Source organism: Chelonoidis abingdonii, chromosome 6, assembly GCF_003597395.2.
Source record: "Chelonoidis abingdonii isolate Lonesome George chromosome 6, CheloAbing_2.0, whole genome shotgun sequence".
In the NCBI taxonomy this organism is placed as follows: domain Eukaryota; kingdom Metazoa; phylum Chordata; order Testudines; family Testudinidae; genus Chelonoidis; species Chelonoidis abingdonii.
Genome location: NC_133774.1, coordinates 130,056,080 through 130,075,141, shown reverse-complemented (window position 1 = coordinate 130,075,141; position 19,062 = coordinate 130,056,080). Strand labels below are relative to the sequence as shown.

The window sequence follows — 19,062 nt, the reverse complement described above, 5'->3', positions numbered from 1 at the left end:
GGCGGGGAGGCTGCCACCCCAGGGATGGAGTGGTAGGGGGACCTGGGCCCACCCTACTCCACCAAGTGCTAGCCCAGAGCCCTCACGGTGGCGGAGCATTCTGCCACTGGGTCAGCCGGGATCCAGCCACAACACACTGACCTGGGTTCAGGCAGCCAGACTACAGTCAGCTGTCCCTGGGCTACTTCCTCCCCTCCCCTCGGGATGTGCCTGGATCCAAGGGTCATCCTCCATCTCCCCAGGGTACACCACCAGTGGTAGTCCCAGCAGCTTCTCGGTGTCTGGAATGGCGGGACTCTCTGGAAGCTCAGACAAGTCCTCGGGGCAGAAGAGGTCCTCCTCAGCATCCCGCTCTGGCAGCAGTGGAGAAGCATCTTTCTCCCTCAGCAGCTCCAGCACAACTGAGCTGTCGGGCCCACCTTTTATACTTCCTGTCCTGCCTCTCTGCTTCTGGTAGGGTGGGTGTGGCCTTCCTGGTTCTGTCCACGAGGGGGCAGGCAGTGGTCCCTCCCTGTCAGTCTCAAAGGGAGGCCATATCCCCTCACTGCAATGAGAGTCTATGTTCGTCATTCAGGGAGATTAAAATAACCACATTTACTTCTGTAGTCCAAGGATTAGCAGACATCAATATAATTAATTATTAGTATATAATTTAGTTTTCAGCCACCAGTTTTAACACCATTCCTCCCAGTGTGAATGATCTTGCCAATCCAGTTCCTTGTGTAGCCGTTAATCTCCGTAGAATTCCTGTGGCTACCCAACCAGTATACATATTTAAAATGAGACAAAATTCTGTCACAGACAGGGCATGTGGCTGCTGTCTGCAGTGGACATTCCTCTCCCCACGGTAGCCGGAACTTCATCATCCAGCCGGAAACATTCCTCCAGCCTGAAGAATGACTCCCTTCTCCTTAGCACTAGCTGAAGTCGATGGGGGTAATGACCAGAAGGGTGTTTCCCTGCACTCCCTGGCCAGGTGGGCTCATTCTTTCCAATGTTGCTGCCTATGTATCAGGATTTCTGTGAACGTAAACTGTTAAAGCTGATGTCAGGTTAGACCTACGTATTTTTGTAGCTCACAGGAGCGTTGACTGAACTTAAAATTTAGAATGTGGATTTGCAGGTACCTAAAATTGTAATAATGTGGAGTCATTGCTACAGAGATGGGGGAGCACTCTTCCAGAACTGGGACACAGCGCTGCTTCAGGGCACTGCAATAATGATTCTTTTTTGCGCATCATGATTGCTGATACCAGAGAAGATTTAGACAGTGACTAGCCAGAATCAGTTTCTGTAATGAGTCGCTAGTGCTACAGGTGGCACCCAATAACTGTACTAATAGAATTCACCCAAGGTGCAGGGGATAGAATGATAGGAAGTTCTAGAGATATTAACTCTTTCTCATGGTAACACTGTATGTTTTATCTGTGGCAGTTTTTAACTTGCGGCCAGTGGACCCCTGGGGATCCGCAGACTATGTCCAAGATTTCCCAAGGGGTCTACACCTCCATTTGAAATTTTTTAGGGATCTGCAAATGAAAAAAGGTTGAAAACCACTGATCTACAGCACTGATTTGTGGGTTTATACAAAGTAATTGATCTCTTTCCATGTGTCCCTACATTATACAGCAGGTCACGTTTTGAGCATAGATTGCATAATACCTCTGTTTAAAAATACATGAGCAGTATTCTCAACCCCAAGCATTCGGAAAGCGAGTTGGGGTCTCCCAAGATCATGAGCTTTGAAAAATAATAAAGGCTGGGTCTTTTTTATTGTTATCTTCTGGTATTGGAGGCACCGGGGCTTTGTGTTCTCTAGCTTTTCTCTGCAACAACGACGGCTAGAAACTTAATTTAAAACAAAATAAAAGTTGAGCGGCTCATGCAGTCACGTGAATCCAGGGGAGATGAGTTTGGGATTAAAACCATGGGAGTTAGCAACTACGTAGGGCCAAATCCTGCCTCCCAGAATATGTGACTCAAGAACGGGCGCACATGAGATGCGCTAGGCTAAGCTTCCTGCATTCAGACAGACCCCTGTGCAAATTGTTCCTGCTAGCAGCACACGTATACAGGGTGGCTTGGTCAGCACCATATATGGCCAAACGTGCAGCCCGTGCCCCTGATTCCCATGCAGCTGGCCGGAACACCCGACCCCAGGTGCTGTGCAACAGTTCCCAGGTTCTGGCCCGTTCAGTGAAAATGCCTTTACAAGAAACGTCCCTGCATTTTAGAAGGGATGTTGACACTCATGCTTCAGGGCTCCACTAGCAGCCTGGGGCTAGGGGTACACCTCCCTGTATGGGCAGGTAATCCCATAACTGTCTAGTGCAGGCTTTGTTGCCCCTTGCATCTGGTACTGGCTTCTGTCCAAGCCAGGCACTGGACCGCTGGTCTGATCCAGTCTGGTGATTCCCATGTCCCTAAGTTTGTAATAACCTCTGTCTTCTTCAGGTAAATGGAAGATCTGGAGACTAACTTATTCCAAACACGCAAAGCCTGTAGAATAGAACAAATGGTAGCAAGATGGCTCCGTCGATCTCGGGATAGCATATCCAGGTAACTACATTTTCATGAACAGGATCTTTACTAGTCGGGTGCTGAACAAACTGATTTCCAGCAAACTAGGGAAGGTCTGAGATCTCAGGTCTGACCCCTCCCTTTGTTCCTTTCAGGGAACATGAATTCCATATGTTCTAGAACGTAACATGCATTACATTTTTAAGCAGCCCAAAGCTGTTTACTGTGGGCCAGATGCTGCTACATTTACATGGCGGGAAGTGTCTTGCTACACAATCCATCTCACTGTAATCGGTAGGATTATGTGTGGAATAATGAACTATCCAGCCTGGAATGAGGGTGGCCAGGTATCATCTGGTTTCTATTTCTCTTTGCTGTGTGCCATTTCTGTGTTATTTTAGGGTCAGATGATGGCGCTATGACTGACATGGAGTAGCACTGTACGCAGTGAGCAGCCTGACCTGTAGCTTCTTTGATCTCACCTGAGCTTTCTTATACGTTCCCTAGCTGCTAACCTGATGTGTCACATCTAACATGAGATTATTAATAGAGATGGGCCAATAATGGATTTTTTTGGTTTACTGAAAAATTGGGGGGAAGAAAATTGTTTTGGGTCAAACTGAAAATGAAAATGTTTAGGGATTTTCGGTGAATCAAAAAGTTGAAAAACAAAGGCATTTGGGGTCAAACTAAACGTTTGATTTGCTCTTAAACAAAATGCTTCATTTTGAATTTTGAGCATTTTTTAATGTTTTTTAAATAAAATTGATGGAAATTTGAACACCAAGTTATTTCAAACCAAAATGTTTTGACTTTTCAGAATTTGGGGGGTGGGGAGGCAGAGAGGATTTGACACAAACATTGGTGAAATAGACGCAGATGCACAAAACATTTCTGTGTCGATCTGTATTTTTCTCCCAAAAAAGTTTTAGCAGAAAAATGTGCCTAGCTCTTTGGGTCAGGGGCCCTATCACTCCTCCTCTGTCTGTAAACCACTTGGCATGTCTGAGGGCTATAAAATTACAGTAACGACGGATGTATTCTGCCTTTAAAGGAATTTGTTTTCTAGATTAGTCGTGCCATAATGTGTAACATACCCAACATTTGACATGAGATCATTCCGATATTAGGTATACCCTATCAGAGTGAATGCCATCAAGATGAGAAGAAATCTGTTAGGCTCTCTCAATCCCTTAGCAAGGCAGAATTGCTCCTTGCAGTACATTTTTCCAGCTGTTTGGCCTGTCTAGTTTTAAATGCCCTACACCTGAGGGGAGGAATCTTATCTTAAAATTTCCCACTTACCATACTAATACAGCATTAAAACAGAACAGAATTTGTTCTGTCTCCATATTCCCAGGCCTCCTGGAATGTGCAGCAATGGACCAATAAACCATGCGATATCACTTAATGCTATTATAGCTTATCCATTAAGTATTGTTTGAAAAGACATAGTGTATCCTTCCTGTCTGGAAAATCTGCTCTAGCTCCCTGAGTTTCACTCTCTCCGCTACTCCCACAGCACTCGAAAGGAAGCCATCAGCAAAATTCTGCCTGTTTGGTAGGGAATGAGGTTGTCAGGTGCCGCGTGCAGGGAGCGGATGGCGTATTCTGGATCTCTAGGCCACGCTGGGCATAGATGGCTGAGAAGGTTCCTCCCAAGCTTTCCCTTCCATCTGTGTTGGTCGCTGCCACCCTCCAGACAAAGTATGTGCTGCCATGTGCATCATAAGCCTCTTTAGGACGTACCTCTTGTGATGTGTTGTCATCCCCGGGGTGCAGTCTGGGAGCCGTGGGAACCGCTTTGCCCCCTAACCAGATAGCTGGGCTGATCTTGATTCAGCCAGCCTCTCCAGGCCCTGTTATCACCCAACAGGACAGCAGGTGGTGCCACACACCCAACTGAGCTACCTGAGTGCTTTACTAAGCCACTCAAGGACAGATAGAAGACAACAGCCAATTTCTTAGCTCCCCATCCTTGCACCCTTCCTGAAGTATAAACCCAGTATTATACCATCTTGCACTGCACCGGGATTTGTACAATGCAAGCTCATTAATATAGTTCGCTTTCCCCTTGATGTGGGGAAGATGTGCAACAGCCTTTGTTTACAGAACTGAGATTTTTCCCAGACACTTCACGCAAAATACACTGGTTAAGATAAAACATAAAATAAGTTTACTAACTACAAAAAGATCGATTTTAAGTGATTTTAACTGATAGCAAACAGATCAAAGCAGATTACCTAGCAAATAAACAAAACCGCAAAGACTAACATACTAGATAGATAGGATTTGAATTAGCAATTTCTCACCCTGGTTGATATGAGCAGTCAGCCAAGTTTCTATACCTAGGCTAGAAATCCCTTTAGCCTGGGACCAGCACTTCCCTCAGTTCAGTCTTTGTTCCTCAGGTGTTTCCAGGAGTTCTCTTGTGTGGGGAGTGAGGCCAAGAAGTGCTGTCCCTCTTTATATAGCTTTTCCACAGAGCAGGAACCCTTTGTTCCAAGCTCAGTTCCCAGTCCAGTTTGTGGAAGAAAACAGGTATCAAAATGGAGTTCAGTGTCGTGTGGTCTGGTCACATGTCCTTACATGCTGTCATAAACAGATAGTTAAGGGTTAATGTCTCTTTTACCTGTAAGGGGTTAACAAACAGTGAACCTGGAACACCTGACCAGAGGACCAATCAGGAAACAAGATACTTTAAAATCTCGGTGGAGGGAAGCCTTTGTTTGTGGTTTCTGGGTTTTGCTTTGTTCTCTCTGGGTTCTGAGAGTGACCAACGTACTACGGCTTTCTATATCTTCTGTTTAATATTTTAGTAAGTACAAAGTAGAAAGGTGGGTTAGTTTTTTTGATTGTTTTTCCTTGATTTGCAAATGTGTATTTGGCTGGAAGGTTTTTAATGTGTGTTTTTGCTGTGAAAAGATTTTGTAATTTGAATGTATGCTGGGGGAGAATCTCTCTAGTGTCTGTAAGCTGAAGACTCTGTGATATATTTCCATCTTGATGTTATCAGAGATAATTTTTACGTTTTTAATTTATTAAAGCTTTTTTTTTTTAAAGACTAGTGATTTTCCTTGTAAGCTGCTGAAGGAACTGAGTCTGTACACCAGGAGATTTGTGGGAGAAGGGAGAGGAGGAGGGAGGGGAAGTGTAATTTATCTTTGTTTTTAGATCACGGAGCTTGAATTGTATTTGCTCTGGGTGAGGGGGAAAGGAGGGTAGGTAAATTCCTCTCTGTTTTATAGATTAATGGGTTTGGACTCACAGCTGATCTCCAGTGTACTCAGGGAGGGGAGATAGGAGGAGGGATGTTATTCCCCTTGTTGTGAATCAAGGGTTTGGTGTTTGAGGCGCCAGGGAAGGTTTTTGGGGATCAGAGTATAAGGACCAAGTCATGGTTGTGTGGAGACTACAAGATCTAAGCTGGTAATTAAGCTTAAGGGGATTCATGCTGGTACCCCATCTTTTGGACTCTAAGGTTCAAAGTGGGGATTTATACCATGACACATGCCTTGCTGAGTAATAGCAGCCATTACTCATAGGCTGGCTGAAACCTTCACAGGAAGGCTAAGCTCTTCCATAGGCCATTGGCTTTGCTGATGGGTAGGGCCCTACCAAATTCCTGGTCCATTTTGGTCAATTTCACAACCATAGGATTTTAAAAATCGTAAATTTCATGATTTCAGACATTTAAATCTGAAATTTCATGGTGTTGTAATTGTAGGAGTCCTGAACCAAAAAAGAGTTGGGGGGGTCATAAGGTTATTATAGGGGGGTGCAGTACTGCTACCCTTATTTCTGCACTGCTGCTGGTGGCGGCGCTGCCTTCAGAGTTCAGCAGCTGGAGAGCAGCAGTTGCTGGCCGGGAGCCCAGCTCTGAAGGCAGCGCTGCCGCCAGCAGCAGCGCAAAAGTAAGGATGGCATGGTATGGTATTGCCACCCTTACATCTGTGCTGCTGCTGGTGGGGCATTGCCTTCAGAGCTGGGCACCTGGCCAATATCTGCTGCTCTCTGGCTGACCAGCTGTGAAGGCAGCAGCACAGAAATAAGGTGGTCGATACCACGGTCCCCCTAAAATAACCTGGTGACCCCACTGCAATTCCCTTTTGGGTGAGTCCCCCCCAATTTGAGAAACTCTGGTCTCCTCCATTAAATCTGTATAGCACAGGTAAAAGCACACAAAAGACCAGCTTTCATGGTCTGTGACGCGTTTTTCATGGCCATGAATTTGATAGGGCCCTACTGATGGGCCATCAGCACTGTCCAGCTTCTTCACTGTTGTACTTGATAGGCTAGTTTTGTGTGTTACCCAGAATAGGCACATTGGAAATACAGACACATAGTCAATATTCATAACTTCAGATCCCAAAATGATACATGCATACAAATAGGATAATCATATTTGGCAAATCGTAACTTTTCCAATGACACCTCACATGACATCACTTGTACAAAATGCATCATAATTATGTCATCATCATACCACTATGATGAATATGGGGTGTAGTGTCACACCTCTGATCTCCTGGCAATGGATGAAGAGCAGCTTTCCTGACAGAGTGTCTGAGATCCATCAGTGCCTTCCAGGCATGAAGCTTCACTGGCACATCTGCAGCCCCAGCAGAGCTAGGACTCGGTCTTGAGTAGCCCCATTCCTATTTTGGAAGAGGTCCCAGAAGGCTGTTCATTTGTCTTGAGGGCTCACTGCCCAACACCATGCTCTGCATGTGCCTGTGGGTGCTAGGAAGGCTGACGAGGTGATGGGAGCTGTGGTTCATTCGGAATGCTAATGTCAGCCCGTTCACTGTCTCCATCTCTCAGAGCCAGCTAGCACATAGAAACACCCTCTCCTATGACTGAGCTAGGGACCTGGGGGCTGGCCAGATGGCCAGGGCTTGTCCCAGATCCGACCAGCAACACTGGTCAGCTTTGCCCTTGGCTCTGTGCTAGGTCCCCACTTACTTCCGGGTGCTTGGGTGGAGGCTGTGGCCAAGACCATGTTGTTGTTTCCATCTCTCCTTGGTGAGGAGTGTGCACCCTTTGGGCTTGGACATGGATTTTGCTACCCGTATGCACACCTCGGTCACCCATAGGCCAGGCTTTGGTGGTGCATTCTGCATGGGGCACCCCTCCAAGCCCTTTTAAGATTGGGGCTTTGTCTACACAAGAAAGACTTTGCCAGTGGAGCTGTACTCCCTAGCGGAGATGCAGCTTATACCAACAAAGGCGTTCTTTCGCTGGTCTAGTTTATACCAGTTCCCTGAACAAAATACACTGTACCAGCAGGAGGACTCTTTTTGTAACTTCATGTACCCGTGGCCACCCAGAGGGGGGTGCAATTGGGGCAATTTGCCCCAGACCTCACAAGCCCTGGCCAAGAATCCCTTCCCTGGCTACTTACCTGGTGGTGGTCCGGGTCTTCACGGGCAGGTCCTTCAGTGCTACTGAAGATGTGGAGCGAGTGAAGGACCCGCTACCGCAGACTCAGAGCGCCACCCAGTGAGTACAAGTACCGCAGTGGGTGGTGCCCTTTTTAAGTCCGGTCTCTCGCTTTGCCCCAGGCCCCCTGAATCCTCTGGGCGGCCCTGCATGTACCTAGGGCTCCTGCCAGCATAGCTCTGTTGGGCAGGGATCACACCAGACACAGGTATGCTGGAGAAGTTCGTAGTGTTGACCTGGCCTAACGCATCTTCGGAATGTGAATCCACTTAGTAAGCGATGCTTCATGGCGAGAGCATGTCACACCAGCAGTCTGCACTGGCTCCAGCTGGATTCAGGGTGGAGTTTCAGATGTTGTCTTTGACCTGTATAGCCCTAAACAGTTTGAGACATGGTTGCCTCTTCTCTCTGTTGGACAGTACTGTGTGATCAGCCATGAGGCCTGATCTGACAGGGAGATGGATCTAGCAAGGGGTAGGACGGGCTACCGGGCAAGTCTGTTTTCTTGGGCTTTCCTTGGAGGAGAGGTGTGAGCCAGTCTGAGTCAGGAGTGCTTCTGCTTTGGGGGGACTATTATTCTCAGTCTGGGTTGATGTTTATTTTCAATTCCTCTCGCACGTGTTCAATATTTGTGAAAGCCCCACCGCACTTTAAAAAAGCGGCAGTAACCGCATGGACAGGGTTCCATGTCCTCGTAGAAATCATCACTGCGTCAAAGTCTGCTAATCCTCAGCTTTTGCTTTTCCCCCTTATCCAAATGCTCAGAGGCAGATCTTCAGCAGTGAACATCCCATCTGATGGCCTTAACCAGCCAGTAACGCGGGTGAAGCTCACAGTCACTGTACACAAGGATTTGCTTCTCGGTCACTATGGCTTTGAGATTTCACCAAACCCTCCTCTTACCATCGCATCAGTTGCTGCAGGTAGGAATCGTCCTCTCCCCTTCCCCCCCGCCTCCCCTGCATAAGTGCCTGGGAGAAGCTGCCTGGGGGCTGTGAACAGCTGGCAGGATTCCACGCTGATGCACCCCCCAATAAGGCTGATCGAGTTATGCCCATTTCTAGCAAGGAATGAGCCTGAGATGAGAAGCTTGAATCTGGATCTGAACTTTTCCAGGACTTAGCGAGCTTTGGCTCTAGCCGTTCTCTCTTTATAATGCTGGTGGAAGCGGTGTTCCCAGGACAGCTCCGGACTGTGTAACCCCATGCGTCCTAGAGTCAGAGAGTTTAAGGCCAGGATGGACAACCAGATTATCCAGTCTGACCTGCCTCCGAGAGGCCACTAATACTACCCAGCACCTACACGCCAAACCCTCTGCCCCTTGTCAGAGTTTACTGTGGAACAGTCTGCTGCTGTGGAGAGAGGCCTCTCCCACTTCAAACCAGTGACTCAGGAGCATGTTCTGCTGCTTGGACTGGCTGAATTAGCAATTTCTCACCTTAAACCATCTATCGTTCAGCACTTTGAAGCAAATTCATTGACAGGGTTCTAGAATTATCCTTAACTACAGGCATAGTGAATTCAGAGTTAAAGTGAAACTTAAACGATATCTATGCTTGTTAAGGGATGGAAATACACAGCTGTGGCACCCACATAGCTTTAATTTTGCCCTGGAGTGCCATCCTCGGGGGGAGACAAACAGTGTCTTTGAAACTGTTTCATCTAATATGGGCCCACAAACACACAAATGCTGTAGTCGTAATTCTTTGCCTCTTGTGTGGTGTCATCAGAGGGCAGAGTTAAGGTTATTTGGTGCACTGCAGATCTTAGCAAGTTTGGAGTTCTCCTCAATTTAACTGTGAATCATGTACAATCATAATAAATACCTCTTAAATCTAAACAGACTGGGTGCACTGCATCCTGCTGGGTTTGCTTTGAGGGTGAATCAGTGGAATGCCCTTCTTCATCCTTTCTTTCACCTCTTCCACCCTTCCCGCTCTGGTCTGGTGTTCATGGGGAAGGGCTTTGTCATGGCTTTTCACTAATGCTTCCCTCCGCCGTTTTTCCCAACCTGGCCCTGCTCCTTCTCCTGCTGGCATTCCCCTGGTATCCCAGGCACGGTCTCCGATGGATTCTTCCAGCCCTGGGTGCTGGATCAGCCTTTGTCAGGGGCTGGGTAGTTCGTCCAACTGAGCAAAGTTGGTTGTAGGAGTCATTGTCACCGGGCCTCCCTGAGTCCCTCTCCTCCAGAGGTCTCGGCCAGGAGCAACCAAGAAGGGCTGGGAAGGGTGAGTAAGCCCCTACCTTTAGCATCCCCCCTGAAGCCAGAGGAAGCCACGTGGGGACATAGTCTCGGCTTCCATGGAGCCTGGTGTCCAACCACCTTGGGCACAGAGCTGGGTTTGGCACCGGTGGCACCAAGCTGCGTTTGTTCTAATAGCGTTCGTTCCTCTTCACCTCGCTGATCATGCCCCAGGCTGTGCCGTTCCATGATGCTTACCCCTCCCATCTATCCCTGCCTCATCTCCTTCCCCCATCCATCTGCATTCCCCTTCTCTGCCTGTGCCCCATCTCTACCTTCCTGCCTTGCCTTCACAAATCCATGCCTCACCTCCAATCCTTCCTTTCCACCCCTTTCCTCAGGTGACCTCTCTCCCACCCCACCCACCCTGCCCTGCCATCAGCACCACCCCATGTTAGCTCCCTTCCCCTGGTTCCTCTGCAACACACATGCACGTTCTGGGCCTGAGCCAAAGCCTTCAGAAGTCACTGGGAGCTGTTCTGCTGATGTCAGTGGGCTTTGGATTAGATCCTTTGATTTCAGTGGCAAGTCATAGACTCTGAGACCAGAGGGGACCATTGTGAATTGGTTACTAGGGTTATTAACTCTGGCTGTTAACTGTAGTTGGAGCTATTGACTGGGTTGAGTGGTGACTCAGTTGTGAGTCACCACTCAACCCAGTCAGTAACATAAGTCTTCAGTTGTGGGGGGATGGGGGAGAGAGCTTGTTCTCACCATCTGGGGCTGGAAAACCAAATGTAGATGCTCCACTGAATAGCAGCGCCTACGGCTGTGATCTGCACAAGCCATAGGGAAGCTGTTTTGAGTGAGTAGCTGACCAGCTGCCGATCTCTGCTAGGAAGCACAGCCGATGGGAAGCTGCTGCCTGGTGATCATATCCTCATGATAAACAACGAAGCTGTGGAGGACATTTCTATTGAACAAGCAGCTGATCTGTTAAGGTAGGATCCTGTGGATGGTACTGGCCACTCCTGGAACCCAAAAGGGCAGATGAAGATTTTAGAGCAAAGTTCTAGAACTCCAAACCCGCGGCTGCCTGGCAGCAATCACAATCCTGGCTTTTCACAGCGGAAATTCCACTGGTCATTTCATAGCAAGTGCATCAGACGCAAGAGTGGGCTGTTTCTCTGTGAGTCTGAACACAGCTGTGCAAGAGAAACTCTCGTTTCCTGCAAATCTCTCTCTCAAGTTATGGGGGTTATGATAGTGCTGAGCCCAGCCCACCCTGAGATCAGAGCCTTGTTCTGCTGAACACAGTCTCACCGTCAGTCTGTGAAGTTTGAATGTGTTAAGGTATCCCCTGTACAGTCACAGTTGCCTGTGGCTGTGGAAACTGCTTGGTGCTCCTGTCTGGGTGGCTCGTTGGCTGCAGAGATTGAACATGGGGCCTCTGGTTCTAGAAATATGAACTGCTGCTGCCCATGCTGGAAGACCAGTTACATTAACCAAGGCTGTAAAACAGGCTCATCCACCTTTCTCTGTGGCCCAGCCACCACTAGAGGGGGACGGGGCTCCACACTGAGAGGGTATGGGTTACACTCTTGATGTTAAAAACCCAACATTAAAAACCTAATGTTAACACAATTTCCTCAACAGAGCTGGTCGGAAAACAGAATTTCTTTTCCATGAGGAAATCGATGTTGGGGGGGTGAAAAATTGTTCCAAATTGAAACAAAGAGCTGAAATTTCCCATGGAACAAAAATTCCCCAAAATGTTGATTCCGGACCACGGAAATGTTTCATTTTGATAATGTCCAAACTTTATAATAAGTAAATTATATTTAATATTTGACAATATTTAATGCATATGTGGATTCGATTTAATATAAATCAAAGTCCAAATGAAATTGATCAAAACAAAGTCAAGATGAAAGGTTTTTCCTTCCTGAAACGGAACATTTCTAAATTGTCACAACGAAACGAGAAAGTTACTGTTTTGTCAAAGTTGACACATTCCCAGAACTTTTCAGTTTTGGCAAAACTCCATCTTCTGATCCGACAGAAAACTCTTCCACCCAACATTTTCCAACCAGCTCTACTCCTAGTAGCGAAAGCATCTTTCTATTTAAGGTAGCCTGCGCTGGGTGGAACACAACCTTCTCTGTGACCATTGCCAAGCCAGTGCTCCTCCCGCCCACCCTGAGAGCTCGTAAAACTGAAACATGCAGGGGGCAGTATATGCTATAAAATTACTGGAATTGGTTCTTAGTCTGAAGGCAGCATTTTGTTCACTGCTACACTCGGCTAATTGTATTTGTCTATTACAGGGAACCGGAAGACTCTCTCCTCCTTACTGTTCTGCGATGCACTTCGGTAAATTGAATTTCTCTAACCCTTTCACTAGAACTGCACCTTTGCAACAGGACGTTAGCCCCAGGATGGGTAACAGGGCTGGGCCCACAAGTGGGGGAATGTACAGAGGCTCCTCGAGAGTGACTGGCCCGTTTCAGAGCACAGCAAGGGTGGGTGTGGAGTGGGATATCAAAAGCCGTAAAAGAGCTGTTACTCATTCCAATGCACACAGCTATACACGCATCTCTTTGGGGCCTGGCGCTGCCTTTGCTGAGTTATTCCAGCTGCATTTCCTCACAGTTCTTCTGTTTGGGTGCAGTGTCAGGGGATCATCCCCCAGCCCTGCTGGCCTCAGGAGAGCTGCCAGAGGTAAGGGCCCTCTGCAGAGAGCCATGGGCCTCCGCGTTGCTGCTGAGTCCCCACAGCCCGACTTCCTGGCTCCTTGGCAACAGAGCTGTGATATCATGGGCTCTCTCCCTAGCGAATGCCCCAGAGCACCCATGCAGGTGAGGGAGGTCCCACGGCAGCATTAACGTGCACTAAGGAGTCATGAGAATTTGTGGGGGTGGGATACTGCTGTGCCCACCCCCTGCAGGGCCCCAAGAGCCATGGAGACGTGTGTTGGAGAGAGCTGGTGCAGGGGACGTGGGCGTGCCTTAGAGCTGATGCTGCACGTGCTTGACCTGGAGTTAGGAGCGGAGGCCGTGTTTGTTGTCTTGAATGGCAAGCCGGCACTTGTGCGCTCACAGTAATGGTCCTGAACCAGAAAAGGCTGCCAAGGTCTTGAGATCTCCCTGTGTCCAGTGGGCAGAGAAAAACATCTGTCTGAAGATCGTGGCACTTCTGAGAAGAGTCTTTTTTTTTTTTTTAACACCTGGAATAAGCCTAAACTCAGATCTCCCTGGGACATGATCGCCTTTTCTTGCTACATCCCAGTCCCTGACTGCCAGAGGAGGTCCTGCTGTCCTCTGCAGTGAGTGCTCAGGTGTGCAATCAGGGAGCGTCATAGGGGGACCCTATGGCCAGGTGCCCTGTCACTGAATGCTACTTTAAAGCTCTCGCGGTGGTCAAGCTGCCTTTTTTTTTTTTTTTTTTTTTGAACCTATTGGTTCAATGTAAAGGCTAGTCCTTGCTGTCCGGGTGCTGTGTGATCGTCCATCGCAGCCTAAGGAGACGTCTCCTTGGAAAGGTGAATTCCTGAAACGCATGTTGCCGTTGGTTGTCTGGCCAATCTCAGATCTTGCTGCTTTCAGCTGCTAAACCTCCTACCTTGTTTTCCCCTCCTACTGGGTGGTTCTGTGACTCACTCCTCCCCACCCCCCAAATCAGGAAGCTGGCTCTCACACCTGTGTCCTCCTCCTTCCATTAAGGCTGAAGCTGTGTAGTGCTATCCTGGCCTTAGGAAAAGAACTGAAGTGTTCTGTTAAAACCTTTGTGCTTATTGCTGATTGGTTTATTGTGAGGAAATCTGGAAAGGACAGACTGCCTCCCGGGATGTGTTTATCCAAATGGATTGACAGATGTACTAAAGCAGAGCTTCAAAACAAGGACAAAATTGGGATTGTGCCTTTTATGGCTTCCTATGACGTATGAAGATGGCCTGAAGCTTTTGGGGGGCAGGGGTTATGTTTTAAAAAAAATCTTAGAAGTATAAAAGAATGTCAGGTCTGCTTTTCCCCCGATTTGCTGGAAGAGTCGCTAGAGCTCTCAGACTCAGAGTGTGAGGTTTCTCAGGTCTTTCCTGAAGATGTGATGGGGATGGAGTCTTTTATCAGACTTTTTTCTCCCAAGTGTTTCTCAGCTGGTTGTTACACAGGCATTAACGCAGCTTTAAGCCGGCTGAGTACACAGTCACTCCCCCCTCAGTTAATCTGGCTTCCCCTGTGTGGGATGTTAAAATCCTTCCAGGCTTTGACTGGCCATGGCATCTTGCAAGAAAAATGAGGCAGACGAGACCTGAGTGCTTAACTTGAAAAACCAATCAAAAAGAAATAATCCCTTTCGAAAGAGAGAAGTGCGGAGAAAGGGACGGGAAGCATTTTGCAGGCCTTCACATATCAGAAAGAGGCAGCTAAGGCACAAACCCATTTTTGTTTTTCCTTTGCAGGTCACTTTAAGGACTCCTGCAAATACCCAAGATCAACCTTGGCTAGTTGGGGCAGGCACTCGCCCCTAAAAGCCCTGCTGCCCACTGAGCGGAGAGGTACTGCCCCCGATCACCAGCTACGTAACAGCTCTGCTGGGGCCTTGTCTTTCGCCTGCTCTGGGCATGCTAGAAGTGATGGTTCAGGTCTCTGGGCCTCCACAGATACATCTTGGAGTGTCTGTTCTCATTCTCTGGCAGGACGCTATACAGGTCCCATCGGGACAGAGAATTACCTTGTTCACTTGGAGAAGAGACTTTTCTCCCCTAAATGTGAATAGATTTTCTCCAATAAACAAGATCATTCTGTAAAGTGCTTACATGTAGTGGGAGTCTCATAGGAACATAGCAGCATCCTGAGAGATTGCTATGCCAGATCAGATCAGTTAGGGGGATGCTAACAGCTACTCACCCACCCCCTTCCACACACCCCAGTGCAGTTAGGAATTGTCACCATGTGAAAGTAAATAAGGTCAGTACTGGTGATTCAGCCTGCAAGTAAATTGTTTATCAGAGATCGTATGTGGCACCTAACCAGCTCTCTAGGCTTTTCATAAGCACAAACAATTGCCTCATCCTGGGGCTTGGGTACGGAATATCTTGAACATGGATACGTATGCGCTGCTGTGGGCACGTTCCTAAATGTATGCAACTATCTAAAACCTATGTAAATTGACAGTCTGCTGATTGGCTGTTGTCGAGTAACAGGACACCTTTGTGGTCATGTGACATCTTTGACAAAACCTTTCTAGATCAGTGGTTGCCAGTCACTTCTCAGTGTGCCAGTAACACCAGCCTTATAAAAAATCTCTTCCCGGTGCCCAGGGCTTTAAGGATGAGTCACTATGGGAGACCGTGGATGCTCCGCAGGGTAAGCCTGGATTAGGGGGCCACCTAAATTCAATTGCAGGGTGCAGCATGCCCAGTGACATGGGAGTCAGCGGGCACTGGCTGGCAGCCCTGGGTCTTTCCACTGGTTAGGCTGGCCCAGGTTCCCCAAAGGACTGTGAACCACTTTTCCAGGTCATAGAGACCTACAGCACGTCTTGTTCTCATGGTCAGCAGTGGCAGGTCACGTTACAAACGCAGCGCTGTTGTTTTTCAGGGTGGTCCTAAGTCATCATTTCTTACGGCCGAGAAGAGGGCGCGGCTGAAAACGAACCCCGTCAAAGTGCGGTTTGCCGAGGAGGTGCTGGTGAACGGACATACTCAGGTCGGTGCAGTGCTGTATGAAGTCATTCACAAGAGCTGCTCAGTGACAGTGCTGGCCGGCTCGAACTACGTTGAGCTAAATGGGCAATCGCATTGAGCGCAGTTAGGATGGCGCAAATGCTGCTGAATTACAGAATAGTGGCCAAGAAAAGACCCAGGATTCTGGTTACTACATGTTGCTACCATGAATGCACTGGAAAGAGGTGCTGATTCCTGTAGTTCTTTCATGCTAAGGAAGTAACCTCGGTACCTCCTCCTGTCCCGTGGCAACCGCAATCAAGTTTAATGAATCATATTGTCTATTGAATTTGGCACTATATGTTTCCTTAAATGTGTGTTGACAAGTGACCTAATGTAACTGAATTGTGTTTTGTATCTCTGCTGTAACTTTCCTAAGGGCATGTCTACATTTAGACGGCTACAGCAGCCCAGTGCTTCAGTGTCGATGCTACCACCGCCTATGGGAGGGGGTCTCCCGTCGGCATACGTAACCCACATCCCCCAGAGGCAGTGGGATGGTCAGTGGAAGAATTCTGCCGTCCACCTAGCACTGTCTACACCGGGGTTAGGGCAGGATAGCTACATCTCTCAAGAGCGGGGGGGGGATTTTCACACCCCCGAGACACGTCGTTATGCTGATGTACATTCCCCGTGTGGACCAGTCCTAAGTGTCTGCAGGACTCAGACATCTGCCTTCCTGATATTTCATTTACAGAAGTATCCAGTTGTCATATCCTGTCTTGAAATATGAAACGCACTCGGGTAGCTCAGTCGTACAACAACGTACGGTAACGACAATTTCAGGCAACTCGATACATACCGAGTATGCAGCATGTCTGTATCTCCATCTGTCTGCAGCTCAGGCCAGGGAAATGTGGCAGAAAAGGATACCAAGTTGGAACGCTTGGGGGGTCATTCCTGGCTATTAAAGGGAAATCATGTGATGTTTAAAAAAAATCTGTTAAATAATTATTCTTAAATTTGTCACAAGTAGGTTAGCAAAAGGATCATTTTTTGTGGTCCCAGGTTTGAAACTGGCTTCTCTCCCTTTTCCCTTCAGAATGAAGACGTGTGTCTGAAGTGCCCCACCCCAACCAGGCCCTTTTTCCCTTTTCAGAGCGACTGCCCTTGTGTCCCATTTCCTCTCGTGCCGAGTTGATCTGGCTCAGCAGAGCACAGCACTGGCTCCCGGAAGGAGGCTCAGCCAGACACACACACCACCCCCGTGCCTCAGGTGTTGAACCCTTGTGCAAACTCTGATGGCACCTGGTCCTGTCTCCCTTGGCACAAAGATAAAGATGCTGCTGGAGAATCAATCCCTCTACAACTCTGGCTGCCCCTTGGGTATTTCCAGCCAGTTGGGCAGGACCCTGGGCACACATTGCCAGCGTCCTTTGAGCACCTCAAACTGCTGTTTAAATCCCTAGCATCCCAACTGCCTGTTCCCCGAGGTCCCTCATAAAGGGATGTTCATACACTGATGGCCCATTGGACAGGAGAGAGTTCTTCCCACAAATAAGGCTGCCAGCTACCTAGGACTCTCCAGACACTGGAATTGTATCCTTCCTGCCAGCTGTTGCCAGATGTGCTGTGGTTTCTGCTGCCACTGAGGAAAGGGTCAGATCTAATCAGAGCAGGAGCCTGATTCAGGAAAGCATCCTGGTTCAGTACACACTTAATCACGTGCAAACTTCTGGTCATAAATCTTAGGGACATCCAGCTTGTATTGCAACTAGTGCAAGATTTGTTTTGACAATGCCAGCAATGTGATTCCTGAAGAGGCATTCCTAGCTGTGAAGCTGCAGCCCCTGCTTTTTGTGGAGTCATTTTGGAGATAGATGGCAGGAGAATCCACGAATTCCTCAGCCATTAACCTTCTCATTTAAATGACAGCTAAGCCAGTAGTCTCCTGATATGTGCAGAGGAACAATACGGTTGCATATTCTGTTGTGAGCAAAACACTGATGCAGTGAGACGGACTTCAAAACGAAACCAGGCTCCGCAGTAAAATATCAACAAAACCGAAATGTGTATAGTATGTCTCTGCTTTCCTGAAAAGCAGCTCTCCCTGCAGCAGATTAATCCCTTCTACGTTCCCATCCAAAAGCTGCCACTCCTTTCAGATAGAAACTGGGATGAAAAAGCATAGCATCCATAATGGTTAGTGTAATTCCAGCAACCGCGTAGCCTTCTGCTTCAGGACTGGGACTGTTACTGTCCTCTTAATGGAAGATCGCTAACTGAGCTAAACCCCATTTGGAAATAACCCAAACGCTCCCTCATGCAGCTGAAATCTGAAACTCCAGTTCTAGAGTGGGAATTATTGATGAGACCAAAAGCTTTCAAGCCTTCATTTTCCAGGGTAGATTTGGGTTATATCCTCAGAGCAGAGCTCTGCGTGGGAGACAGGTTGTGCAAGGGTGAACATCAGTACATGTTTTAGATATATTTGGGAGCGTAGACCAAATCCTAAACTGGCGTAAATCGGTGTAGTGCCACTGTACTCAATGGAGCAATGACTGTTTATGCCAACTGAGGAGCTGGGCCTACGTTTTTAGAATTAATTTTTAAATAGTCTACAAGATTCTGCCAAAAAAGAGTAAAATTATCAACTTGGCTGGACTAGCAGAAAGAGAGCCTAAGGGTGGAATCTAATCATTACATATGTTGAATGTAGCATCCGCAACAACGTGTGGTTTTTAATTTGTCCCCAAGCTCTGTATGTAGATTCCAAGATGACGTGTGAGCTGATGTTACAAAACAGCAGCAATGTTTAATTTATGCCAGTAGCCTCATGGGTTAGATCCTCATCTGGTATAAACTGGCATCGTTTCAATGAAGTCAATGGAGATATGTAACCCAATGGGTTCGATTTACCCACCTGAGGGTCTGGCCTCTTGAGGCTACTAATGTGAGACCAGCAAAACTTGGCTCGATGACAGTAGCATAAATGTGTTGCCTTTCTCTGTAATAAATAATCATTCTTGAGTCCCCCAATAGCAACTGGATCAAATTCATTTTTGGTGGGACCCACTGATTTGAGTGGGATTTTTATTGGGGTGGATTTGTCGCTTTAATGCCTCTTTCGTCCTTTGTCTCATAGCAGCACATAATGCTAGCATGTCGTGAATGGGGCTTTATTTAAAGGTGGAGAAAGTTTTGCATTTAAATCTCTATTTGTTGCATTACCAAAGATGAGCTCTTGATTCAG

General features: G+C 47.7%; 1 protein-coding gene across 1 annotated transcript in view; it reads left to right on the top strand.

Moving 5' to 3' along the window:
• The first annotated feature begins 2,457 nt into the window (after nt 1-2,457).
• The window catches only part of FRMPD1 (FERM and PDZ domain containing 1), a 36,407-nt gene continuing 19,802 nt past the window's right edge, over nt 2,458-19,062 (top strand). Inside the window, exons 1-5 of the mRNA XM_032778137.2 lie at nt 2,458-2,559; nt 8,728-8,885; nt 11,043-11,145; nt 12,472-12,517; nt 15,745-15,852. Coding sequence (XP_032634028.1) covers nt 2,459-2,559; nt 8,728-8,885; nt 11,043-11,145; nt 12,472-12,517; nt 15,745-15,852 — 516 coding nt within the window. The 5' untranslated portion in view covers nt 2,458. The remainder of the gene's footprint in view (nt 2,560-8,727; nt 8,886-11,042; nt 11,146-12,471; nt 12,518-15,744; nt 15,853-19,062) is intronic.